We start from the raw sequence: 27,837 nt of genomic DNA, 5'->3' as shown, positions 1-27,837 counted from the left end.
GGTTAATCTGCATCTCTTCTTTGCCTATATGTGTTTAAACATGTCAATGATACACTTGGAAAATAAAGAAAAAAGGATAGAAGAAATAAGGAGCTAACTACTCCTTAGGAAAAAAAAATAAGACAGAAATGGAGGTATTGAATCAGGAATTATATAAACCAGTCTATAGAAACACATGAAGGAGAAATATTTACAGCGAAATAACACTAGTTTAGAAACAGAGTTAGAGAAGTTAAGCAGCATTTCACAAATCCAGGATCATGTGAGCTGTAGCAAAGACTTTGGAGAAGTATCCAAGACTATTCTAGAGTCTTGGAGAACAGTCACTGTTTCTCATTTAGGAAAAACCTTTCATATATTTAACAACATTCATCATGGCTCCCCTTGCTCTCCCTTCCATGAAACAGTGAACACAGAGTCAAGAAATGGTTACTTTAATCTTCCTTTTCCAGACTCACAAAAAATCCTGTCGGACTTCATGGAGTCTCTCTGACCAGAGCTCATCTCTCTGCCTGGATCCAAACACGGTATTGCAGCTGAAACCTTAACCATGCTGGCAAGAGTATAAACATTGTTTTCCTTACCATATATATGGGAACCCGACGTATACATTCCATGACATGGCTGATTTTTGTTAATGTCAGTCAAAAAAATGTTGAATCATTTTAGCACTCAGTTTTGCTAGCATCATAAGGTTGTTTTAGATATAACTTTTAGTTAGCTGATGACAGCCCTCCTGCTGATTATTCCCAGATAAGAAGTTCTGTGTACAGTATTACATATTGTGACTTAATATGCTGTATTTTTAAATATTAAAACTTATGTATCATATATCACATAATATATAGCATAATTTTATTCATTATGTTATACAATATGCTATATTGTTATAGAGTATGCTATACATATATTTCCTATTATTTCTCCAGTTTGTCAAGACCTTATGCCATAAATAGTCTAAATTCATGATTCAAAAAAAAACCCCCTATGAAACGTGGCTCCGCATTTTACCTGAAAAGCATTTCCTTATTTAGTAAACACACTACAAAATTGCCCAGAACAGAAGGCTGAGGCAAAATAAGGACAGTAAAATTAAACACATTGTGTCACTACCTGATGACGAAACAGCTATGCATCATTTTTACTAATCAGAGGATATTATACAGCATGAGTCAGACTGTCACTGATTTAAAAATTAGCTATATAAACAGAGCTGAGAAGCATGTTCAATAGCTCAAGAGTGAAACCAAGGCAGACTGCCTTAGATGAAGATGAAGATCGTTTCTCTTCTCCTGTTACTCTATGTGGCTGTCTCCTCTGCTTTTCCTGTAGCTCCAGAAGCAGAAGATGAACAAAAAACCCTACAGCTTGTAGAGGTAAATATTTTTCAGTGCATTTCTAAGTGAAACATAAGGTAGTCTGAGACATAACTATAATTGCAATTCTTTTCGCAGAATATGGCTTGAAATTAAAGATGTACTGTTTTGCAGAGGTTTCAAGAAAAAGCTTTTCCTATCAATCTAGAAAACATGTGAAACTTATGCGGAACTTATTTACCTAATAGTCATCTGAATATTGCATAACTTCACTTTTGATATTGTCAGTAAAGTAGTAACAAAACTACCGAAGCTCCGTGGCTGCGCAGAAATAGTCAAACTCAGCAACAATGTACATTTCAGAATATGCTTTGAAACTTGTGATACATCTGGTTTCGGTAACATAAAGGAGGAAACTTGCTTGAAGCAGGCGTGTATTTCAGTGTTTTGCTGAATGGATTTTTTATGGAATACTTTGAAACAAAAGGGACATCTGTGCGAAATACAACACTTATATAGACACAACAGTATTTATTGGAGACAAAATTGTTGAAATTTAGTAGGAAGACCTCAGTTCCTAACATCATATTTCATAGCTAAAAATTAATGTCATGATTTGCCAAGTGCTGACTAGTCACCTGCTTTGTTGGGAGTCCTGGCTGTGTGGAGTCTCACTGCCAATCTCTATTTCCTTGAATGAGATCAGTTATAAGCTTCCCCATAAGTTTTGCTGCCAGAGCAATCGGGCACCACAAATAATGTGGAATTAATTATTAATAGTAACATTTAGATTTTAAAGACGTTTCTTCATATATTCTATCAGTGAAACAAGAAGTTCAGAAAACTATATGAAAACTGTAAATTAGATCTGACTCTTCACACCAGTTCCTGGAGAAAATACACTGTTCTTGCTTCTGATAAACACAGGGCATGTCGATACAGGAACAGCTCAAGATTACTTGACTGAACACAGTACACTGATTTGCCACAATGCTCTTTTTTTTTAAATCTGGTTCAGAGTTATCTACAGAATTTCTACGATCTTCAAAGGGATCACCAGCCTCATTTAAGAAACAAGGGTGAAAATCGCTTTGCTGCAAAGCTCAAGGAAATGCAGGCTTTCTTTGGACTAGAAGTCACTGGGAAACCTGATCTTGACACTTTGGAGATGATGAAAAAACCCAGATGTGGTGTACCTGATATAGGGCAATACGTGTTCACAGCAGGGAACCCCAAATGGAAAAGAAATAATCTGACATACAGGTAAACTTTCCTCATCTGATTCAAAAAGATACAAATCTAGCATCCCAACTTGGGGGGAGTCTAAAGTACATTATGCCATATATGGACATCCAGAGAAATTAAATGATTTCTGGAAGGCAGTATCTAAAATGAAGCCATTATTCATTTTCATTCATGAAACGTACATTTAAGAATTCTGACTTTCACACAAGTTATTATTTTTCAGCTAAAATGCTGTATTCTTAAAACATGTAATGTGTTTGGTTTGCTTTGAAGGATTTTGAATTACACCCCAAAGATGAGGCAAGCTGATGTAGATGAAGCAATCCGAAAAGCTCTCAGTGTCTGGAGCAATGTGACACCCTTGACATTCCAAAAGGTTGAGGACAGAGAAGCAGATATAATGATTTCTTTTGCTTATAGAGGTAACATTGAGATCTTTACATATTAAATAGTCATCTGCAATCATAGAAATAATTTAGGATCCTAACAGGTCTTTCTCCTTTTCATTTTAGACCACCGAGACAACTCTCCTTTTGATGGCCCTAATGGGCAGCTGGCTCATGCTTTCCAGCCTGGTGAAGGTATTGGTGGAGATGTGCATCTTGATGAGGAGGAAGCCTGGACAAAAGATGGAAGAGGTAAGGACTTCATAACTAGATCCACTTATATAGTTCTACTTCATACAATCTTAGCTCATGTGGTGTTTAGTTCATGAGCCTGATTACAGGCAAAAAATGAGCAAAAGTGGCAGAACTTGTCCTTTTAAATTGCTTTGCTCTTTTCTTTTGCCATTTGTAGGAATCAATTTGCAGAAAAGAGATTTTTAAGTCACAGTAATTTAAAACTGCAACTAGTTCAGCATTTAATACTGTTTTTGCTCAGATGAAAACTAAAACTTGGATACAGGAAGATCTGGTGGTAAACTTCTCAAGTTAAATCCTTTATGTTTCTCAGCCTAACACTTCAAAGTTTGGTGCTAATTAGGTTATTCTAGTATCACCAAAACTGTCACTTCAATGTTTGTTTTGAAGGTTTTTTTCTGTTGGATCACTGAACTTCCACTCGTTGGCATGATCCTTGATCTGAGCTGTTCATGTGATAGCAGGAGAAACAGGGTTTGTGTTTAAGACAGAAGGACAATGAGACCATAATTAAGGCTGGACATTCTTTAAGTACACATATAGCTCTTTTGTTACAATATTTTTGAGCTGTGAAGTTGATAGGATTACTTACAGCCTCTCTTGTATGTGCAATGTATTTTGGGAGGATGCATAAATGCTTCCCATTTAGTCAACTATGCTGAATACTGAAACATATTTCACTTTGTTTCATATGATTTTTATCCTACAGGCTACAATTTGTTCATTGTTATTGCCCATGAGCTTGGTCATTCACTGGGTCTGTCTCATTCAAATGATCCAGGAGCACTGATGTATCCAACTTACTCCTACACAGACCCCAGTGAATTCCTTCTTCCTCAGGATGACATTGATGGCATCCAAGGAATCTATGGTAAGAAAAAAAAATTGTTTTTATTTAATATTTCTACTTGGAAGGCTGGTAAACAGTAATAAGAATATTTATTCCACCAAAATGAGAAGTTTAACTGTTGCTGAACAATGGATAACAAAAGAGAGAAAATTCCTGGAAAGCTGACTTCAGCTGAAGTCCAGTTCTGCAAAAAACTCATTTTGTAAAAGATGAACACAACCAGTTTTCTCAGCATTAAAATCCTGCTTTTAGTGAGAGACCCTTTGTTTAAAACCATGCCTTCTCATTCTCTGTAGAGAGGGTTATTGTTCTCAGAGAGCTCCTGAACACTGTCTTTATATTTCTTCATACTAAAAGATAAAATATTCTTCCTATAGGACAGTCTAGTGCTGCTGTGCAGCCAACAGGACCTATAACTCCACAGGCTTGTGACCCAAATTTGACATTTGATGCTATTACTACCCTACGCGGAGAAATAATATTCTTCAAGGGCAGGTAATGACAATAAACATATATATTATCTCTTTAAAATATTCAGTAATAAAAAAAAAAAAATCTGTAATCCATGAGGGGAAACTGTCCTTTTGGAATGTAGTACAAAGAGAAGCACTAGAAAACCACCATGTATTTACACAAGCAAGGGTTCTCAAATCATTAATCCCAAGAGCCCTAGTTGACAAGAGCAGTGAAGGATATGAGGGTTTGTAGGTTGCTTTCCAAGTATTCTGCTGCTTTGGCCACGGCTGCAACAGATGAGTGTCTGAACTCGATTCAACTAATACTAAAGCAAGAGCATTCATATACCCCTTAGCAATATGTCCACAGGTCCTACACTGTCACCTTTCTATTCCTCAATACAAGAGCAGGGGCAGAACTGAAAGCAATGTTACGTAGAAAGATGTCTTGTTAGGTGGTTGCTGAAGCCAACTCTTAGCCTGCTTGAGCTACAGAGAACTAGAAGGGCTTATATTCATCTTGCCTGATTTTTAGCATATAACTGAGGTGCTAAAGTTAAGAGTGCAGTCACTCTAGATTTCCTTTACATTCAGTGGAGGGGAACATTCACACCCTGGTACCCATCTCTCCCTCTTGTTATGCTCCAGGAGCTACAATAATTATTTTGCACTTATGATAGAAGTGGAAGTATTTTATTCCATAAATTTTGTTTAAACCAGATACATGCTGCGCAAACATCCTACGAGGACAGAGACAGAGCTCAACTTTATCTCACTGTTCTGGCCAAATTTGCCATCAGGAATTCAAGCTGCTTATGAAAACGTGGAGAGGGATGAAGTTTTGCTTTTTAAAGGTAATGGAATCTGGCATTCTGTACTTTTTCTTACCAGTTACTTCCTGCTGCTTTGCAAACTATGCAATTATGGAAGTCCATGTGTTTTTTAAGGGAGATCAGTGAAACAGAGAACCTTTAAAATCTGCAAATAATTAAACCGGAGGATCATAGAGCTATACTGCTGTAAGGGATCTCCAGAGGTCATAAGCCTGAAAACTTGCCCCTCTGCTATAGTCAATGAATTCAATGGGCAAATATAGTCATTTGTACACTACTGTTGCTGATACTAGTATTTTACAATATTTTAGGGGGAAAAAAATGTTGATGGAAAAGCATACTGTGAGAGGAAATTTGCTCATTGAAAAAAAAATCCTTTTCTTTAAAGGTCTCAAATGCACTTTAAATGTTTCAAATAACTTCATTATGTACAGATCATAGTAGATGATATATTACAATATATGAATATGTTTATTGCATCTAAAACTACCAAAGCATTTTGATTAGACATATGCCCTTCTTAATAGTTAAATTTAATGCACATTGTCTAGATTGCAAAATACTATCTGGCTCTATAATCAAATAGCATATTACAGGAATTTAATAAACTCAATATCCCAGTCCAATATCAGTGGATTAACTCATCAATCTCCAGCCCTCCCCAAGCTGTTATCCAGACAAATACTTTATATGAATTTGAAAAAAAATCTGGGAAATGTACTATACATATTCCTTATGAATGCTTTTTATGTTTTGCTCATAAAAACAAAAGACATTTCCACTGTCTTCATGGTATAGTCCCCATGTAAGGATTAGAAACATTTTCAAAAGTAATAAACTGAAAGGAATAATACTGATATCTAAGACACATTTTTTGCTCCCCGTCTAAAACACAATTCAATGTTGTTTATAAATAGCAAAAACAAATTAAATGTGCTTATATTTTTCAGAGGGTAAATATTGGGTTCTCAGGGGATATAACATTGCTCCTGGCTATCCTAAACCTATCCATCGATTGGGGTTCCCGAAGACTGTTAAAAGAGTTAATGCAGCTTACAGTGATGAAACCACAGGAAAAACATATTTCTTTATAGCTGATAGATACTGGAGGTAAGATTTAATGTTCATTTACTGGAAGGCATATTTTCAATTGCCCCTGAGGACTGATGTATTACTATAAAATTCAAGTGCAATGGTGTTTAAACCAGGTGTATTCCAGAAATTCAAACAAGATTCTCTGAAATTGCTCCACAACAGTGCTGCTTTTCTGTGCAATGTTGTGAAAATGCCCACTTTTCATTCACATTTCAAACAAAATTAACTGCTATTAAAAAGTGTTGTAATTGAATTTCTCTATGAACAAACTAAATATATTCTCCAACTGTAGTGTCATTCATATTTATAATTCAAGTGTAGCTCAGGACAAATTTCAGAGAGCAATTTTGTTTAAGAAGTACATGGTTGACATTAATACAAGTATGTTTCAGGACTGTGCTACTGCCTTCTACTCCCAAGTTTTATGTTTTGCTTTTATACTGAACTGGATATTCAGTGCCTTGAAATAGAAGCTCGCTATATGTGCAAGTGATGGCCAAGGCTCTGGACAGTCCATTAATAAATTCCTGGGCTGCATTCCCAAGGTCCTTGAGAGCCTTCTGACAAACTTTGCCAAAGGCAGGATTTTCAAATCTCAAGACATTCATAATGTGAGAACCTTAATACATAATAGGAAGAATCCAAAAGCTACTTTAGCTAATCTTTATAAGACTTCTTAGTAACAGTAGAGTTGTATATGTGTGTGTATTTGCTTTGGACTTTCAAAATATTGTCTACTTCCTCACGAATTGTAATCATATTTCTCATGTTAAGATATGATGAAAACAAAAAATCCATGGATCATGGTTATCCCAGGAAAATAGTCTCCGACTTTGGAAAAATTGGCAGAGTTGATGCTGCTTTCCAGAAAGATGGTAAGTAAAATACACTTTTAATCTGGATTTACTTGAATATTTGGGCTTCTGTAGATAGAATCACCTTTTTTCAAAAACCTGTTATTAACCTTAATGAGATGGAAATGAAAAACAGCAAGTACACATGGACTATTTATGTTGGGTTTTTTTTTCCAAAATACTGGAAAGAATTCACCTATGAAATATAATGGGATTAAATTTTATTTCTAGGTTATGTCTACTTCTTCCATGGAACAACTCAGTTCCAGTTTGATCCCCGTGCCAAACGGATTGTCGGACAAATGAAGAGCATCAGCTGGTTTAATTGCTAATTGCAATGTTTTTCTGTACACACAGTGTAAAATTTTATGCGCTGAATTTTTCAGTATTTCATGACTATCAAGTCAGAATGGATTTCTGCCCAAATTTTGTGGGAGTATAGTCTTAATAATTATTTACTGTAAAACAAATACATTTATATAATTTATCACCATTTCATCTGCTACATTAAAGTTTCCTAATAAATTATGTTGTCCTATCATTGTGTCCTTAATGTCTTATTTGCACTAATATTCAAGAGCCAATTCTAGCTTCCAAACACTAAAAAATATATTTCAGCTTGAAACGTCAGGTCTTTCACCCAAAGCCAGAGAATGAGGCAGCCAGCTGGCTCTGAGCTCCATCATCCCACACAAGCCCTGATGAAAATCCTATGGGTAATTAGGCTGGTTGGAGCTCATTAACATTAGTCTACAAATCACCTTTCCGCTTTCTGTTCCTCTTTCTCCAACTTCCACTCAGCCTTCTCCCCACGGTGTATTTCTTTGCAAGTGTAGGAGGGATTTTCTCCCAATGCTTTTGGGTTTAGGAATTGGGCTTAAGCCTGAAAATGTAAATTAGAAAGGACACCTGAGATCACTGAAACCAGTCCCTTGCTACCACAGGTAGCCACATCATATAATGGACAAATAACACTCTTTACTCAAGACTCTTTCAAGTGTTTACTAGTCCAATAGCTAGTAAATCTCTCCTAATTTCATTGGGTTAAAGGATGAAGAAGTTTACTTAGAAAATGAAAATTCTTGAGCAAAAATATTTCTGATACAAAAAGTTCATGAAAACAAGACAGCTTGACTTCCAGCTTAACTGCAATTTTTTTCAAATATCCTCAGTTAAAATGGTGCTTGAAGGGTTACCCACTTTCATTTTAGTCTTTGTGGCTCAGATGATAAAACTAGAAACTATACAACCATATATGTATTATCTCGTACAATGTCTGTATTATTCAACATACTTCAGAGGAAGGTTTCAAGTTACTGTAATACAAGTAACTGCATTTTGACAAAAGAATGTGTAACCTTATAAAAACATATCCATTTAATTTTTTCATTACTTAGCTGTATGTATTAGAAGCCTATTAAATTGTGTCCTTCACAAATAAAGAAAAGACGTGGTAGTTCTTATGTTTATTAAATTCAAGGGTAAAAATTAGTCTAATAATATGCAAAGATAAGAAATTGTATAATTGAAATTAACTTGATTGTATTATAGTCTTCATAAAACCTAAAAAAATATATAAAATAAGAAAAATTAAATTAAATTACAATAAATCAAAGGCTTCAATAAAGAAGTTAATTTATGTGAATCCTGTTCTCAGAAGGTGACTTAGGTACTGGTTCTTTAATCTGAAACACTAGTAGCAAAGCTATTTAATCATATTTTCTTGTGTAAACCAGTGCTACTGAACTATCAGTGACAATTAAACCAAAAATTGTTTTAGAAGTATATAAATCTAAATTGATTATGTTATTTTAGCAAAGTTGGTCTGCAAACATAACACAAGACTTTCAGGGAAAGATAATATTTCTTACTAGACCAATTATATATTAAAAAATTAAAACTGGGGGCACATGTTCCCTTCAGATACGAAGAAGCAAAAGATCTCAAGGCAATGCTGGAACAGCTCCTCAGATTTAGGGCAGAACACTAATTCCCCTCTAGAAGAAAATAGTGGGTACCCTTGGGGCAGAGAAAATGTTAAATGGGAGACAAGGGGCAAGGAGGCGGTTATGTTTTGGACAAAAGAGAAGGATAAAGTGTAATTTACAAACCACGGACGATGAAGAAGGTAAAGAGAGGATAAAGTTTGTAATGGCATATTTTTAGTCCGTGTGTTTTGGTATCCTGTCAAGTTCTGATTTTTAGTTGCCATGTGTATTTTTTTGAATTTTATTTTGTGGATTTCCCTTGAGCAGGAAGACTGAGAACTCAAAATGAAGTGATTTCTTAGTGAGAAATATTCCCCATGCTTATGTGAGTGAATATTTCCTCTGCCTGTGTGAGTGTGGTGATTCCTCCATTCCAGCCACACCATTAGGAAGAAGGCACGTCTGCTGGTGGCAGCTCTCTCCTGCCTGCAGGCACAAGAACTGCTTTCAGTAATTTGGAATCTGGGTGTTGTTTCTAGCTCAGTCCAAGCAATCACGATTTTCTTACTCCCTTTTAATAAGTTTACAGTCCTATTTGTTAATTACTGTACTATGGTACTGTACTATGTACCACTCCCTAGTGTCTGGTTACTGGTTTTGTGTGTACTTATAGTCCATATTGTTATTAACTGAGACAGATTTGCCCAGGCAGGAATCCAACTCCTAAACACATGTTTAGTCCGTTTGAGGTGCTGTAGGGTATCCAAGTCACCCATACAGGTATGAAACAGGACTTCTGGAAGATCAGCACTTCCCAAAGCCCCACAGAGCCTACACTGTCTCTAGGCACCTGTGTTCAGGTGGTTGAATCCTGCCCTCGCAGGCTTCTATCTTTGCTAAAAGTTTACCAAGGGTAAAATACTTTATTTGAAACATTCGCCATTGTCTCATATTTTTCACTCAAGCTGAGTAATGATTCAGCTTTGTTGACTGTATTGTAGGATTGAGCCTGCAAAGTAGTGGCTCTACTTAGCTGACTGAAGAGGTATCTCATATCATTAAGGTGCTGAAGGCTTCCAGTTGGCCTCCAGCCATCAGCTGAGAAGCCACATGTCCCCTCTAGGTCCTGGGTCACAGCCACCAGGCCTGTGTCAATGTCTCAGGTTCACTAGACTGTCTCAAAAGCAGCTTAATTTTAGCCTAAGTGTTTTCATGTGATCGCAGGCTTAGACTCTCATCATAGTCAATGGTGTTGGTCAAAACATTTGGTGAGCTTCTGTTTGCTGCACAAATCATCCTAAGTTTACCTCTCACATGTGGTCAAATAAATGCTCTCTAGATGCCATTTGACCATATTGATTAGATTTCTGTTGATATAATGCAAGCTTAGACAGTTAGCTCACATGTAGACACTCACACTGTGAACACTTAGGAAAGCTGAATCCCTGCTGGTGTTGTGTTAGGATCACCACTACGCAGTGGTACTGATGATTCCTGTGATGCCCTGTGTAGCATCATTTGGTACTACCAATGTGACAAGGATAGGCAGCAATCTTTCTGGGTTAAAACATAGGTCACATTACTGCAAACCGGATAAAACCAATTCTAGGATAAGGAAAGAAGTTACAATGTAGATCAACATCCATCTACTTTAACCAATGTAAAAAATAACAATTGGGAAACCATAGCCAGCAGCTGCTAATGCAGCTTCTTCTTTTCCCAGACCTCAAGGCCAGTTATAGGCGTATTTCTGAAACTTGGCTTGGGAAAAAATGTGTTCAGGCCTCTCTCCCATGAACAGTGGGAACTGGCTGTTATGTTGTGTAGGTGGTCAAGTTGCAAAACCCTAAAATTGCTTTGAGTGACATTGGTCACCGTCATCCGTCACTCAAGTGTCTTCTGAGTACTACACTAGTGTAGCTTGAGCTGTTAGCTGAAAGTAGAAATGTAGTCTAAGTTAATTGTTTAAGCTTCTCTACGTTCAATAAAAACAGAGAGCACCTATAGAGGCCAGTTCATCCGTCAAGATAGCTGGTTGAATCACTCTCAAAGATATGTATTTCTCTATTTTCTATAGAAGAATGCTTAACTAATAAATGTATAAAGTGTAACTTATCTTAACATAGCTGCTCTCTCTATCCTTCTGCTGCTACATAGCAGACAACTGTGGGGATCTGATGGCCAGCCAGAGTGGGAAAAAAGATAACCGCTTCTCCCAGTTCATATCAAACCTGTTCAGTGCTGCCTTGATTTTTTACAAAACTAAATTCCTTTCAGCTAAAACATGTTTTTGAAAAGTCTGTTCTAGTGCCATTGGAAAATATGCTTGGTGCAAAATCCACTGAACAGGGGTTTGTCTTCTGTGACCCACACTGTGTATACAGACAGATGATAGCTGTGCGGTCATTTCTTGTAGTTTTAAAATCTTTGATGCAAACAAATATATCCATTTAAAAACATAAGACATACGTTAAAAAAGATCACACATGTCATTTCCAGTATCTGTTCAGTCAAGCTCTCCACCTCAGAAAATCCGTTGTTTGTAGCTCAGTTACAGAAATGAATGGGATCTGGGCCTCACGGGCCTCCTACCTTACAACACAAAGATAATAAAAAAAAAAATAAGGGAAGGTTTGGGGGGTGTTTTTATGGTAGCTGAGAAATGCCGTTAACAAACAAGTTTACCTAACAAGGCTACATTGTGAAATTTGGGCTAGAAAATTCGTCATTAACGCCTCCAGCTGAAGAAAAGCTGGCTGCAAGTGACAGCAAAAAAGCCAAGAACACAGAAGCAAGGGTTTCCTGGAAAAGCCACAGTCCAACATGAGGGTATTTCTTACCAACGTTCTGTAAAAGTTGAGCACATGCTGACAGAGCTCCTCTGAGATGCTGAACACCTTCAGCTCCCATTGCTGCCAGTGGAAGAGGAAGGTGCCTGGCCAGCACAGGGTGAAATCCCATAATTTGTCACAGCTTGCGTGTCTCTTGAAACTTCCTCTATTCTGAATTACTTAAGACAGGAAATAATCATATTCCCTGTGGCTAAAGTGGTCAAACTGAAGAAATCTTTCATGATGAAATGGCAGATAGATAGATAGTAAATAGATAGATAGATGGACAGATTACATAAATGCAAAGAGGTAAGATTATTCACATTCTTTAGGCTGGATTTAGAGGGTAAAATCTTTTTTGTTCATGTATCTCATGTATTCCACCAGTATAATTTAAAGGAAACACACTTTTTCAAAGAGGGAAGAAGTGGTGAGTGATTTGGGATTTTCATCCATTTTCCAAAACATCCAGTCTCACTTTATGGATCAATTTTAAAAGAAAACTTTTGCTTACAGTGATTTCTCCTGAAGTTTTAATTTTTTTGGATGGGATTCATATCTGCTGCATGACTCCAATTTTCTAGGCTAAGAATAGTTAAGAGTCCCTCTACATGTGGTGGCCCTATTTCAGACAGCTGGGTCAGGACAACTTAAAAGGTTTTGCATTTGTCAACCGTTTCATCTGGCACAAAATTGCTCAGGTTCACTGAAATTCAGTGTAAAATAAAAAAAATCAAGTGCCAGTTTTGGGATGGTAGCCAAGCAGCTGAGGAGTATTTGGATACTAACTGAGTACAGATGTCTGTGAAATCAGATGGGTTTAATTAAGTTTTATTGTGTCAACCAGCACAGTGTTATAGGATGTGCGGAGGTAATTAGACCATGATAAACTCTGAGTCAGTCTACTGCTGGGTCTACAAAGCACGCCATAATCGTACAAACTGAGATGTGAGAGGGGATGGACACTGAGCAGAAAGCAGACTGCTCTCCTAACAGAACAGAGATGAGAGTAAGAATGAAGGATCTTTTACTTTTGCTTTTGATATGTGCAGCTGTTTCTAACACTCTTCCCGTTCACCCAGAGAAAGACAGTAAAGAAGACGAAGTAAAGCTTGTACAGGTAACTACCATATCCATATTAGAGATCTATTGAGCCCTCTCTTTTTAGATACAATCTGCATAATCCAGCTACACATCAGTTGTCTGTCTTTCTGAGACAATGCTCTTACACAGAACTCTGTTGCCCAAATTTTAGTAAAGTAGGATAAATCTGTACAAACTGGAAATGTCAAGCAAATAAGAGTCAGAGACAATGTTCTTTGTTTCTGTTTAGCTGAAATCCTCAGGAAAACATCTGTTGTGCTCCAAAATTGCAGGCAGATGGTTTTGCCAGCAAAGCACACAAACATTATAAAACATTATAGAAACCTTGCAAGGTTTTTATTTAAGAAAAAGATCAAAGTGTGAACTGTGTTGGTATTATTTTTTCACTAGGACTATTTAAATAAGTTTTATGCTGTTGAGCCAGATCCAAATCAACTTGGATGGAAAATAAACGCTGAATCCACAGCTGAAAAACTTCGGAAAATGCAACAATTTTTTGGTTTGAAAGTGACTGGAAAACCAGATACTGAGACATTGGAAACGATGAAGAAACCCAGGTGTGGAGTTCCCGATGTGGGTCTCTATGGTGTTACTCTGCCAGGATGGAAGAAAAACAAGCTGACATACAGGTAGTATTTCAATAATTACTTTTTGAGTTTAAGCTTTGATTTTGTGGGTATCCACATTTGTTATATTTGAATATAACTTCTAGAGCAATTGTTCCCAGCTGGGAATATGAAAATGTTTCTTTCCCCAGATGTTAGCTATGCTTATCCCTGAGAGGAATGTCTGAGAGTCAAGCTGGGTATTTTACATTTTCTGAGTCAACCACAGTTTTTTCTTGTCATGTATCACTCCTGACAAATATTCTATGAAACAAACAGAAGTATCAATTGCACCCTGTACAAGCCCCGTTATCTTCAAAATTTGCTAAGACCAACAGTTTAGTAGTCACAGAAACCTGAGGAGAGTACTTTCCTCATGCTCAAGAGACAAACTCCTGGCTTAGAGCCATTTTGAGAAAAACTGATACCATGTACACAATTATTACTACAAAAAAGACATGTTGGACAGTTATCACATTCCTCAAACTCACTCAGTCCAAGTTTAATCTTTGAGCTATTCGATTACAGGTGAAATTTCTTCTTACACATCTCTATTCATCATCTTAGCAATATTAGAAAAATTCTTTCTGCGAACACTAAGTATTATTACTTGAACCCTCAACCATAGAATTGTGAACTACACACCAGATATGAGCAAAGAGGACGTGGATAAAGCAATCCAGAAGGCATTTAGAATGTGGAGCACTGTCACCCCGCTGATTTTCACTCGTATTCATGAGGGAATAGCAGATATAATGATTGCTTTTGGGACAAAAGGTAATAGGCTGACCGCATACCAATGGTAAGATTAATTTAAACATTTTCCAATAGTCATAACATAAATTCAATGTTGTTTCAACATCATATTATTTAGCTCATGGACATTGCCCTCGTTATTTTGATGGCCCTCTTGGTGTCCTTGCTCACGCCTTTCCACCTGGCATTGGTTTTGGTGGCGATGTGCACTTTGATGAGGATGAAGACTGGACCACAGGCTTAGTTGGTAGGTAAAAAATTCAGATAGGTAAATTCCTTTATGATTTTATTTAAAGGAAGGAACAGACTGAGATAAAACATAGCATTAACCATGAAAGAGGTTTGAGGGTATTACAGGCCATCATCTAACTGAGATACTTGCAATGACACCTACGTAAAACCAGCCTGAGCTACTCTAGTTCTTATTTAATACTGGTAAAGATACCAACAGGACAATCCTTTTCAGATACGAATGCTGCAGACACAGGTTGGTCTTACCTGGGGGTTGGTAGGGCCCATGCCTGCCAGTGTTACAACCCATAGTAAAAGCTTTCTGAATTTTTCCCTTACTGGTGCACACACTGGCACCAAGCCTGGCACTACCATACACTGCAGAGGAAGCACACTGTGCCTTGCAGCAGCCCTCAGAGGAGATCCCCACCACTTAAAAAACATTACAGCCACCAGAGGTAATGAAGAGTCTTCACTAACAATACCATGACAGGTCCGACTATAGGCTGTTTCAGGTTTACTCTGCATTCAAGCTAGGATGGGCTTATACACAGAAGTGTTCTCCAAGAAATTTCAGCTGCCTGCAGGCAGCTGGGAATCTGAACATGCTGTTCAGGCCACCCACGGGCTGAGATGCAGTGTGTAGAGTTGACTTAGGCTGTGTGCCACCAGCCCAGAAGAGAGGGGAACACCAAGTGCTCAACTATCTAGCTAGGACCTATCTGCTCCCCTCAATTCCTTTCTCTCAACCTCCAGGCTGGCCATACAGCACACACCGCCTCTGACAGATCCATCTGTACAGGGACACATTACCTTGTGGTGCTTTAGACCCTTTTCTCATCCAGTTTTTGGGATGGAAAGCTGCAGAGGATAACTGCAGGAGGAGAACTAAAGTCATACTGCAGGAAAAGCAAGGAGCTAACAAATGGGAAGGTGCTGTAAGGGCACTGCATGAGGCAGAGATGTATGGGTTTATTGTGGTGGGAAAAAAAAAAGAAGGATGAGAGGTGGACATGTCAGGCTGATAAAATGCAATATTTTCCCCACACTGTAATTGAATGGGTCAACTCCAATTTTGCTGCCATTCCTCAGCAGCACAGCTCCAGGAACTAAGCATGGCAGAACTTGTTGGAGAGCTCAGAGGATTCATGACAGGGGAGGGCTGGAAATAAGCTTGGAAAAATTGAGGTTTTTCTTTGGTTTTTTGAGAAATGGATATCTTGGCTTCAGCCAGCCTTTCTTGGGCAATCGATGTCCAGTCCTCCGCTCTGCCACAGATGTGAACTTCACTAAGTCTGCTGATACTGCTGGCTCTTGGTCTGCAGAGCAGATGATCATTCTTCCCTAATTCAAAAAGGTGTGTTACTTGGAGGGATGCATGTTGAAGGAAATTCCGTTTTTATTTTACTGTGTCTGCACATTTCACTGGAAATCAGCATGCATAAGCATAATATTTTAAAAAGTTATTTCATTTTGCAAGGCTGTAAAGAAACCATACAATTTAAAGTCCTAACGATAAAAAGGTAAATCATTCTGCTAACATTATATTTTACTTGTTCTATTCATGATCTCACCTTTCTTTCTTAGGTTTGTAGGAGGGAAGGTGACACACGGAGTGACACTTTGGTACCTCAAGTGAGCACAGAGCGCATTGTCCTATCCTTGCCCTGGAGAGCTGTTAGTTTGATCTGACTCACTATCTAACCTGTTCTAGCTCAGCCAGGAAACCCTGCCAGGACATTCCTCAGAGCTGCACCCACACTCACCCCCAGACATCTACTCATGCCACACACATACTTTCAGTAGTTAACAGAAAGAACAGCAGGAAAGAGGGCCAAATGTCACTCCCTTCTAGTGGGGGAAGAATACAACCTTATCCTATACAAAAAATATATTTCCTATACAAAAAATATATATCCTATGCAAAAAAAATTTACATGTATGCATACCCTAGTGAATTTCAATATATTATGAAAACTGTCACTGAGTCGTAACCCTGCTGTGTTCATATCAGCCATTTGAAGACCAAATGTAGACTCATCTCTTCTCTCTATCTATTTTTTAAGGATTCAACTTGTTCCTCGTTGCTGCTCATGAGTTTGGTCATGCCCTGGGTCTCTCCCATTCTAATGACCAGAGGGCTTTGATGTTCCCCAATTATGCCTACATCAGCCCCAGCGAATTTCCCCTCTCTCCAGATGATATAAGTGGTATTCAGTCCATTTATGGTGAGTAAAATCCGTGGTTTAAAAAAAGTAAGGAGGAGAATTGTAGAATCATAGAACGTATTGCGTTGGAAGGGACCTCAAAAGGTCATCTAGTCCAATTCCCCTACAATAAGCAGAGACATCTCTAACTAGGTCAGGTTGCTCAGAGCCCCATCAAGCCTGACCTTGAATGTCTCCAGGGATTGGCTTCCACTACCTCTCTGGGCAACCTGTTCCAGTGATCCACCACCCTCATATTAAAGACCTTTTTTCTAATGTCTAACCTAAATCTGCCCTTTCCTAGCTTAAAACCATTACCCCTCATCCCGTCGTTACAAACCCTTGTGAACAATTCTTCCCCTGCCTTTTATAGGCCCCTTTCGGGTACTAGAAGGCTGCTATGAGGTCCCCCATGGAGCCTTCTCTTTTCCCGGCTGAAGAACCCCAACTGTCTCAGCCTGTCATCATAGAGAGGAATAATCTCTTTCACAGAAATTATCACAAAAAATTACTTCACAGAAATGATCATAAAAAATGATTTCACAGAAATAATCTCTTTCACAAAGTTTCACCAAAAAAATTGTATTCTTATAATATAAAAAATGCATTTATAGGTGAACACCTTAATATTTCTACAAATTTGGTGTATTCTTTCTAAAATTTCTCCCTTAGGATCTCCACCAAATGCCCCAGATAAAAGGCCAGCCAGCCCTACCTCACCTAAAACCTGTGGCTCCCAGATGTCTTTCAATGCTATAACTACACTCCGACGAGAAGTCATTTTTCTAAAGGGCAGGTAAATATTGATAGGACATTCGTCTCTCTGAGGTTTATTTTTTCTTGATTTCTACAAAAACTGAATACCTTGATGGCTTACATGATTATGATTATGGGATTTATAATGAGACAAATGGTTAGATGTCAGTTCACGGAAATAAGACTTTCAGCAGTTGCAAGTTATATTATTATTTTTACAGGATCTCCTGAAAAAACATGCTTTGTTTTTTTCCAGAAAACATCTCAGTCCCATAAAGCTTTATTCCCAAATGTATAGAAGGTTACACCAGGTACTGACATGACTAAATGCTGCAAGCATTTCTTAAGAAATTAGTATATTCTACCAAATAATTGGGCCAATCTCTCCTCCAGTAACCTATGCAAGTCCAAAGTCATCTGGGTAAGCTACTCAAGGAATAGTTTACACTCAGGTTCATGTGGGACCCTATAACTCTCTCGTTATACAGTACAGGAACAATCTGAATTTTTCAGCCACTTGTTGCTGTTCCTATTGATCAATCAGTACCAATGAGAAGGGTAATTCCAGACAGAAGCCAGAATAAAAAAACACTCACTTCCCACTGAGGGGAGTGTTTTCCTTTCTGACACATAGACTCAGGTAGATCCACTGACAAGAGTGAGCTTGTAAGTCACAAAGTTGCTCACATTCTTGTGTGAGGCATGCCAGAAAACCACATAGAAATGTCCGTGGTTTATTATTTACTACAAAAACTTTCATATTTAAATCAGGCATTTATGGCGAGTCTATCCTGATAACACAGAAGTTGAACGCGAATTAATTTCTACCTTCTGGCCAACTCTGCCACCTGGTATTGAAGCTGTGTATGAGAACACAAAAGATCAGATTCTTTTTTTCAAAGGTGAAGTATGAGATTTTCTCTAAATTTTTCTTACCTTTAATTTTGTGGGAAGATGGGAGGAAGGAAGGGTAGTTATACATGCATAAAATTCACTTTCCGAATAAATAAAATACCACATTTATTTTATCTGATTTTCCTACAACATACACTAAGGGTGTGTATTTTTTCTTTTACTATCTGAAAATCATTGGTGAAATCTAATTTTTTTTTTTTAACAGGCAATAAATTCTGGGTTGTCAGCGGATATCAGGTGTTGCTTGGTTATCCGAAGAATATCAACACACTGGGCTTCCCTAAAGGTGTCAAGAAAATTGATGCAGCTGTTTGCAATAAAAATACAGGGAAGACAGACTTTTTCATAGGTGACAAGTACTGGAGGTAAGAAAAACTGATGAATGTTTTCTTATGATTGACTCCAATATAATCTGAATACAATTAAAGCTGTTCATGTGATAAAAGAGAAAGTAGACCTTTAGGTAGCTATATATAACTAGGTAACTATGTGTAACTAGGTAACTATAGTAATCTCACTTTCCATAGTAATGTTTCTCTGACTCCTTCATGGGGAGAAGAATATACCTTTGACTTTTCACAGCTTAAGGGTGTCCTGAAATAAGCATTCAAGGTATGGACCTATTTTGACTCATTATGTCTGGAAGCTGGAAAAATTCCAGGACGTATAGAATTTTTACAAATGCAATAAGCAAAAGTATCTCTAGAAAATAAAAATCTGAAAGCTAACCTACTTCAGCATAAGGCAGTCTGGGATGGCTTGTGCAGGATTTGTCTTATTTCTGAAAAGTCCTGGATTAATTTATCTCTTTTAAAGAGATAGAAATGATAGTTCATTTTACTTTCTTTGGCTGGTTATTGGATTTGCAACATGCTTCTTCTAAATCCTTTTCCCAAGCTAGCATGAGTGACTCCTGATACCCAAATACCAGGCAAACGGAAGCAAAAAGACAGCTTTGGGAAGCTGGTAGATTCCTCCTGCATGCAAGGACAAATGCTGCGAAGGCCTTCCACAGGCAACCAGGAGCATGCGTGGGTCAAACGGACTTTATTGTGACTAATTGTGGGGTTCCTCAGTGAGACACACAGTGTGGGCCAGATTTTGAGTTGCGTGTTGTTTCCTGTCCTTTGTTTTTGATAGTTTTGAAAAGAGTATTTACAATGTTTTGCATTGCTATTTTACCGTCCTGGTCACAAGACAAAGGCATGCAAGAAAACCACAGCACAGATTGCTTACCTAGCAACTCATTCTCTCAGTCTCATGTCCCTGTGAAAAATATTTCCTGTATCCAAGGAGAAGTAAAACAAAGGCTTGTTTGTTTGCTTGTGTTTTTTTTCCTGAGACAGTTCCTTAAATCTTGAGGAACCTTTTATGTCCTCCTTTCAGCCCCGAAATTCAGCCCCATCTCATAAAAATTGTCCTGGCTGAGTTAGGAACTAGTTGATTGTATTAGAAATAATTCAGCTCCCTTTCCTCCATCTAAATCTGTCATCTAGTAGAGGACTATGTACAACATCATATCAAAGTCTAAGAGGAGTTCAAAATCCATGCAATCAGTATGTGCAGTCACTACAGCAGGAATCAACCCAGCCAGTTCCCATGTGCTGCCTGTTACTCTGCTATCGTTAGAGGAGGTAAATCCCATCCCTGCTGTCAAAAATGTGGATCTTCCTTCAATTTGTCTTACTTCAGATGCTTCTCTGCCTTTATCAGCAAACAAGTAGCCACCTCACAGAAAATACAGTGGCCAGCGCCCTGCAGACATTGTGCGAGTAGATAACTTTACTCTCTGTTACCCAAATGAAATCAGCCAAGCTGCAGATGGTGTTCACCTATCAGCAGCTGCTTAATTCTTTGCATAATTGATGTCTAAACTCTGTAAAATTAGATGTTCCCCTTCACATGATTTAGGTTTGATGAAACCAGCCAGTCCATGGAGAAGGGTTATCCCAGACAGACTGTTGATGACTTTCCAGGAATTAGCCAGAAGGTTGATGCTGTTTTCCAACAGAAAGGTAAATGAAATGAGCTTTTAAGTAGAATCTGTTTACTTGTGAAGAATATAAATTCTGGACTTATGATGAATTGAATGTCATTATTGCTGTATCCTGCAAAAGACAGAACTGAAGAGATGCTCTCTTGTGTGTACAAAGATGATGTTCCCTGCTTTGTCAGAATGAAGATATTTCTTGTACCCATAACATAATGCTTTACTTTTGTACTTCCAGGATTATTCTACTTCTTCCATGGATCCAAGCAGTGGGAGTTCGACCCTACTGCTAAAAAAGTTATCCGCGAAATAAAGAGTAACAGCTGGTTTAACTGTTAATATCATTAAACTTTCTTACACACAGTGTATGAGAATAAAAATCATTCTAGATGTCTCAAAGGTTGTTCATCTATACACTACTATACAGAAGAGGCAACAGGACTAGTTTTCATGTATGTCTACTATTTTAATAGACTGGCATGTCAACTCTAATTGTATCTCCAAAAGCTAGAAAAAAACTGTATTTTTTCATTTAATTAAGTGCAAAATGTCCAACATAATTCATTATTTTATACTCCAGGTGGGTTTTCAAATATCTTGGCAATAAACAGTTTTAGGTGGCTGTCTGTTATTTTCTGCTTCATCTGTTGAAGGCGTTCTATATTTCAGAGGTGTGAAGGACTTCAGGTTAATATGTTAATATAATTCCAACATACAATGTTCGTATTTTTCTTCTTTTCTCTCCAAACATCTTCAATAGCCAGGCTTTTCATTAATCACTTGTTTTTCTGTCCTCTCCCCTGCATTATCTCCTGCTCTTCTTTGACTATTGCAGTCTCGTCCCTTTCACATCGTATCAGTGTTTTGCCACCGAAATCACCCTCCAGCTCCAATGTCTAAATACATTATCTCACCCTGATCTGTCTTTATGGTGTAACAATTAACATTTCATCAGTGGCCATTTTTTGTGAACCTATGAATGACATCCTTCATAGAACATCCCTGTCCTATTCAAGAAACAGATTCAATTACCAAGTCATGGAGCAGAACCTTTGTCCTGCTAACACACAGCATGTGCTTCAAGTGCACATATATCAAGGATTTATTACATGTTGCCATTGCACATGGAGCAACTCCTCAAAAAATCAGACAAAACGTATAAAGTCACAGCCATTTCCTCTCCAAGTATTTCCTTTACATTAAATTCTGGAAACAGGCCCAGAACACACTGCCAAATGGCTGGTCATACTGCCTGCATGACTGGGTATATCTGAGAAAGTGGTCTCATTAGTATTGTCTTGTCTTCCTGCTCCTTAGTTCTCACACATCTGGCTGTTTTAAACACTTGTTGCATGTTTGAGTAAAAAGTTTCCTTTTGATATGTGCTTTTACAGTACCAGATACAACAATGCAATGATCCCAACCTGAACCTTGCCTACCTGATTTGGTGAAAGCAGCAGGAGTACTGTTATGTTGCCACTACTGCTGTAAGAACCCTGCTGGCTTGTCTCCCACCACAAAATCAAAATAAAGGCTAAGATATGCTGCTTCACTGATCTACAAAAATAATCATGGTGAACACCATTGCACTCTAGATCCCTAACGAAATTTAAACTTAAAGTGAGGTGAAATGGTAGATATTTGGGTGAGATTCATCTGACTTAACTTTAGCTTTCTGTCTATCTACATATCTACTCGACACGAGTCAGGGAAGGTCCCTGTACTGAAAGAAGAGGGAGAAATTCTCCACAACATTATTTATCTCATCTCATCTCATCTCGTGTAAAAACTGCTGGGGCAAACCCAGTCCCTGGAGAAAATACCTCTTTGCAGAGGAAGGCTAGCCAACTAGCTTAGAGTAGCTAACTTTAAGACAGAAATTTATACTGTCTTTGCTGGGTATCTTTCACAGAACCATAGACTGTTTGAGTTGGAGGGGACCTTAAAGATCATCTAGTTCCAATCCCACTGCCATGGGTAGGGACAGCTTCCACTAGCCCAGGTTGCTCAAAGCCCCATCCAACCTGGCCTTGAACACTGCCAGGGAGGGAGCAGCCACAGCTTCTCTGGGCAACCTCTTCCAGTGTCTCATCATCCTCACAGTGAAGAACTTCCTAATGTCTAATATAAATCTACCCTCTTTCTGTTTAAATGCATTAGCCCTTGCCCTATCATTATGTGCCCTTGTAAAGAGTCCCTCTCCAGCTTTCTTGCAGGCACCCGTTAACTACTGGAAGGCTGCAATAAGGTGTCCCTGGAGCCTTCTCTTCTCCAGGCTGAACAACCCCAACTCTCTCAGCCTGTCGTCATAGAAGAGGTGCTCCAGTCCCCTTGGTCATCTTCGTGGCCATCCTCTGGACCCACTTGAGCATGCCCGTGTCTTTCTTACTCTGGGGGCCCCAGAGCTGGATGCAGTACTCCAGGTGGGGTCTCATCAGAGCAGAGTAGAGAGGAAGAATCACCTCCTTCCACCTGCTGGCCACACTTCTTTTGATGCAGCCCAGGTTACTTTTGGCTTTCTGAGCTGTGAGCACACATTGCTGGCTCATATTCAGCTTTTCATCCACCAGCACCCTCAAGTCCTTCTCCGCAGGGCTTTTTTCAATCCACTCATCGCCCAGCCTGTATCTGTGTTTGGGACTGCCCCAACCCAGGTGCAGGAACTTGCATTCTACCTTGTTGCACTTCATGAGGTTTGCACAGGCCCACCTCTCCAGCCTGTCAAGGTCCCTCTGGATGGCCTCCCTTCCCTCTAGCGTGTCGACTGCACCACACACATTGGTGTTGTCAGCAAACCTGCTGAGAGTGCACTCAATCCCACTGTCCATGCCCCTGACAAATATGTTAAGCACCACTGGTCTCAATACCGACCCCTGAGGCACACCGCTCATCACTGGTCTCCACTCAGGCACCGAGCTGTTGATCACAACTCTTTAAGTGCGACCATTCAGCTAATTCCTTATCCACTGAACAGTCCACCCATCAAATCCATATCTCTCCAAATTAGAGACAAGGATGCCGTGTGGGACAGTGTCAAATGCTTTGCACAGGTCCAGGTAGGTGACATCAGTTGTCTTCCTTTATCCACCAATGCTGTAACCCCATTGTAGAAGGTCACCAAATTTGTCAGGCACAATTTGACCTTAGTGAATTGGCTGTCACAAATCACCTCCTTATTTTCCATGTGCCCTAGCATACTTTCCAGGAGGATCTGCTCCAAGATCTTGCCAGGCACAGAGAGGAGACCGACTGGCCTGTAGTTGCCCAGATCTCATTTTTTTTCCCTTTTTGAAAATGAGGATTGTGTTTCCCCTTTTCCAGTCAGCAGGAGCTCCACTAGACTGGCATGACTGCTCAAATATGGTTGACAGTGGCTTAGCAACTTCATCTGCCAGTTCCCCCAGGACCTGCGAATGCATCTCATTAGGTCCCATGGACTGTGCACCTTCAGGTTCCTCAGCTGGTCTCAAACCTGATCTTCTCCTACAGTGGGTGGTTCTTCATTCTCCCAGTCCTGCCTTCGCCTTCTGTGACTTCAGGTTTTATGTGATCCAAAATAGGACATCCTACTTATATCCTCTCTGATGTTCGTTTTTTTGGCAAAATACACCAGCACCTTTTTATATGACAACAATCCAGTGATAAAGTTGTCTGAAGGCGCCTACTTGGACTGACACTGCCTGTGGAGCGACCATGAGATCCCATGAGACAAGAGCTGGACATGCTGGAGGCAGGTGGGATGGAGATGGTTTCTTACCTATTTGTATATTTCCAGTCTTCTTAAACTCTTGTCCAGCATATAATTCAATTGATGGCTGTGTAGAAAGCACAGTCACAGAACGTGCCAAGTTATGCCCAAGTGTTTATACTCAGAGGCAAGATTACTCTTCCACACACACTCTGCTCAGTGTGTAATACAATTGTAATTTCGGCTGCAAGAAAAGTTTAATCATTGAGTCATCAAGGAGATTATTCAGCTCTTTGTAATATGTGGGCAAGTTCCTCTGTCTTCAGACACGTAAACAAACATCATAGCTACTCTGTGTTCCTTCTTCACTCCGGTGAAACATTGTTTCACAATTAAATAAATCTCTTGTCCTAAGGAAAGTTAATCTTTAACAGTGAAGTGCTGTTAATGAAGTTTTCTGATTGGCAGCTTTGGCATTCTACTAAACCAGCGTGGGGTGCATGTTCACAGGTCACCTGCAAAAATAAATAAAGCAATGAGTACTGGTTTTCCTTTGTTTGTGAAGGCCTGAAAAGTCACTCCCAACACAAAAAGACTTGACTTTGACTAGTGATAACAGCTTGGTCACTCAGTTTTCCCTCTTCATTTGTCATTTCTTTGGAGAAATAGGAACCAGAATAGGAGTGTCACAGCGGAAATCCAGTAAGTGATGAGTGCCTAGTGGTGGTCCTTTCCCTCCATCTCTGCCAGGAGCCTGGTTAACATGAGATTATGTCTTACACCTCATCATATCCTAAAGGGCTCCCAATACCACCTCCCCAGCACTCTCTTATGCCTCCGAGAACTCCTCATAACACATGTCCCCACACTGCATTTAGGTTACCAGCTGAGTAATGCAGTGCAGTTACCTGTGGGCTGACCAGCTGCTGGCCTCACAGTCCAGCTAAGGGATGATTATCTGCCTTCCCATTAATAGGTTTTCCTCTCCTCTAGCCAGCCGCTCTTTCCACAACACCTGTAGGAACTGCAGCGTCTCAGTTTGGCTTGGCTGAACTTGGCCAGTACCTTCAGTCACTGTGGGACCAGACTGGCACACAGACACACAGAAAACAGGATCCCATGTGGTCAAGCTAAGATAATTTCTTGGTGCCTCCTGCTAAACATCCTTTTTGCTTTCCACTGCACGTTTCCATTTGATTTTGTAATGTCATAGTCCCCCTGCTGTTGACCAGAGGAGTTTGGCAAGGCAGACAAGGCAAGGCAGAAAAGACAAAAACAAGGAGAAAGCTAATCCACACTTGTCTTTCCAGTTGTTTCGCATCACAAAGAAAAAAATGGTCATGTTTCTCAGCCAATTAATGGTTTTTTTAACAGCTGTTTTTCAAATGGATCATAAGATTGTGATGATAAGACTGGATTAGGAAATGAGGAAATTATGCATCCTAATGTAATGTGTTGCTGAGACACACAAAGTACAGCATCCCTTGTAAATTGTCCTGAAAAGTCCTGCTCGCTTCTCTGCCTGCAAGAACCTGGTCTCCTAGCACTTGCATGGGTATGCTTTAGCTACTAGAGAGGGGCAGGAGCTGTGTATAATCAAATACTTCCTAGACCAGAGCTTAAACCCACCTCTTCCCCTTAGGCTTTCAGGTAAGCAACATATCACCTGTACTCTTGGCTGATAGAAAGATATCCCAAAAGCCTCAAGAAAACTGATACTAAACCTTTCTAAGGGTTTGCTACCTTAAAGGAAGAAAAAAGACAAGCCTAGGAGCATATGTATGGGGAAAGAACTTCTTGTTACCTGGATGTACGTAACTGCTCTTCCCTGCACTCACTCATACCTTCATGCCTCTTGCTGCTAATCGCTTAAATCCTGATAACAGAAAAGGAAGCTGTGAGGCCAGTATTTAGGCTTTGATAGCCAGTGTGCTCTTTGAACAGGTTATCAAGTTTGAAGCTTTTTGAACACTGAATCTTCAGATACGCCAGAACCATACGTGAAGCAGAGTACTGAAACCCCCTGCAGCCATGTCAGGTACTGAGACAGGATGCCGGCAAGAAACGCAGATGAGCTGAACAATGTGCCTGGCTAAGACAGGGGAGAGCACTTCTGTGAGGGCTACAAACACAGGCAGAGACCTTGCAGGTTGAGCACACTTAAAGACAGCCATCTCGATGACATTGCTGAGTGTACCCTGTACACATACTTTGTAGACAGGACCTAAAGTTTTGAGACATGTGATCTGTGGTTCTGGCTGTGAATCAGAGTTTTTCATGGTCTACCTGCATTCATTAATTAAATCAGTCTGAGGGTGGGGGGTTATCTGTTGGGGTTTTTCCTCATGTATCATGTGCTTCATGTGTTTTTATGATCTATAAGCCCTGGGTCTTGCTACCTTTCAATAACCAAACAGACATAGATGCACATATGTGTGTGTGTGTTTGTCTGGTCCCATAAACATCCCTTGCCCACAGGTGCATGTGGGTCTGTGCAGCCTCTGTGGGGCTCTGCAGGCCTGTAGGGGGGCTAAAGGAGTAGGGGATCTCACCAGCTGCATGGAAATGCCTTTTGTGTAGTTTATGAACAAATGCTGCTTGTAGAACTGAAGGGAATATAGGCTCTGCATAACAGAGCAACACAGGGTTTTAAACCATCAGATAAAAAGCCGACATGAGCTCTTAACAACTAGGTATAGGGTGGGTAACTCAGGCTTTTGATACATTAAGTGACTATGGGGCATCTGTTTGACCTTGGACTGATGAGGGTGGTGGTTACTTCTGGAGCAGTCGCTGGCAAACAAAGAAATGCGGATTCTTACAAAAGGATGGAGTCACGAACCGCCCACTGCAGGGCACAGCATGTGCACCCCACCGCGACAGCCCGCAGGGACCGGCCGGAGCTCCCCACCGCCCCGTGCATCGGGGTCCCCCAGGCTGGGAGCAGAGGGTCACAGCTGCCCCCCTGCGGTCACAGCTGCTCCGGCATCTGCTCCGGGTTAGCTCCCGGCAGCTCGGCTCCTCAGAGGCTTAATTTTAACTGTGCGGTTACGCAGCTCACAATTTTCTAAATGATACTTAACTTGCATGAAGGTATTTTAAAGAGAGAAACATATGCAAGGAGAAGCACTTAGATTTGAAAACGAAAAATTCAGACTCACCAAAGAGAATACAACTAGAAAAACAGCGATAGAGTACTAGAAGTTATGTCTTGAAGGACTGAGTCCCCTAAATTGTCAGCAACTATTATAGGAACTGGTAAAAGCTGTTTACTCTAGATTGAGAAGGTTACACTGGTTAAGATGAAAAATCAGAATTTAAAAATGAAAGTGTTTCTGAAAAAATAGCTTACAGACATATAGTAAATGTCATTACTAAAAAAAGAATTTGGTAATAAATATGAAAAATAAATAGTTTACAAAAAGCACTGAAAACATTTTTCAAACCTGTGTGTATGTATATAACACAAATATATATGCATATTTACCTCTAGCTATGTTTCAGACTATCATCATCACTTTTATAGGCACTGCATTT

The 27,837-nt window shown here is 39.4% G+C and overlaps 2 protein-coding genes across 2 annotated transcripts; both read left to right on the top strand.

Annotated features, from left to right (window-relative positions):
• The first annotated feature begins 1,265 nt into the window (after positions 1 to 1,265).
• On the top strand, positions 1,266 to 7,621 carry LOC104351210 (interstitial collagenase). The gene is made up of 10 exons (XM_009957256.2): positions 1,266 to 1,376; positions 2,335 to 2,579; positions 2,835 to 2,983; positions 3,074 to 3,199; positions 3,912 to 4,073; positions 4,430 to 4,547; positions 5,228 to 5,361; positions 6,291 to 6,450; positions 7,210 to 7,310; positions 7,521 to 7,621. The coding sequence occupies exons 1-10, from the start codon at positions 1,266 to 1,268 to the stop codon at positions 7,619 to 7,621; spliced, it is 1,407 nt and encodes a 468-aa protein (XP_009955558.1).
• Positions 7,622 to 13,021: 5,400 nt separating this feature from the next.
• LOC104351211 (matrix metalloproteinase-27) lies at positions 13,022 to 20,951 on the top strand. Its single transcript, XM_009957257.2, has 10 exons — positions 13,022 to 13,168; positions 13,543 to 13,781; positions 14,386 to 14,534; positions 14,632 to 14,760; positions 16,811 to 16,972; positions 17,624 to 17,747; positions 18,479 to 18,609; positions 18,828 to 18,987; positions 20,534 to 20,637; positions 20,851 to 20,951. Exons 1-10 carry the CDS (start codon positions 13,052 to 13,054, stop codon positions 20,949 to 20,951), a joined length of 1,416 nt encoding a protein of 471 aa, XP_009955559.1. The 5' UTR covers positions 13,022 to 13,051.
• Positions 20,952 to 27,837: the final 6,886 nt, after the last annotated feature.

Source organism: Leptosomus discolor, chromosome 1, assembly GCF_034619465.1.
Source record: "Leptosomus discolor isolate bLepDis1 chromosome 1, bLepDis1.hap2, whole genome shotgun sequence".
Classification (NCBI taxonomy): Eukaryota; Metazoa; Chordata; class Aves; order Leptosomiformes; family Leptosomidae; genus Leptosomus; species Leptosomus discolor.
This window is presented reverse-complemented; position numbering and strand designations above follow the sequence as displayed.

Bases quoted from the DNA above. Each gene is read 5' to 3' on its own strand.
- LOC104351210 (XM_009957256.2), top strand. From the start codon at position 1,266: ATGAAGATGAAGATCGTTTCTCTTCTCCTGTTACTCTATGTGGCTGTC. The intron at 4,548-5,227 runs GTAATGACAATA...TGTTTAAACCAG, and splicing joins ATAATATTCTTCAAGGGCAG to ATACATGCTGCGCAAACATC. The intron at 7,311-7,520 runs GTAAGTAAAATA...TTTTATTTCTAG, and splicing joins TGCTGCTTTCCAGAAAGATG to GTTATGTCTACTTCTTCCAT.
- LOC104351211 (XM_009957257.2), top strand. From the start codon at position 13,052: ATGAGAGTAAGAATGAAGGATCTTTTACTTTTGCTTTTGATATGTGCA. The intron at 13,169-13,542 runs GTAACTACCATA...TTTTTTCACTAG, and splicing joins ACGAAGTAAAGCTTGTACAG to GACTATTTAAATAAGTTTTA. The intron at 14,761-16,810 runs GTAGGTAAAAAA...CTATTTTTTAAG, and splicing joins CTGGACCACAGGCTTAGTTG to GATTCAACTTGTTCCTCGTT.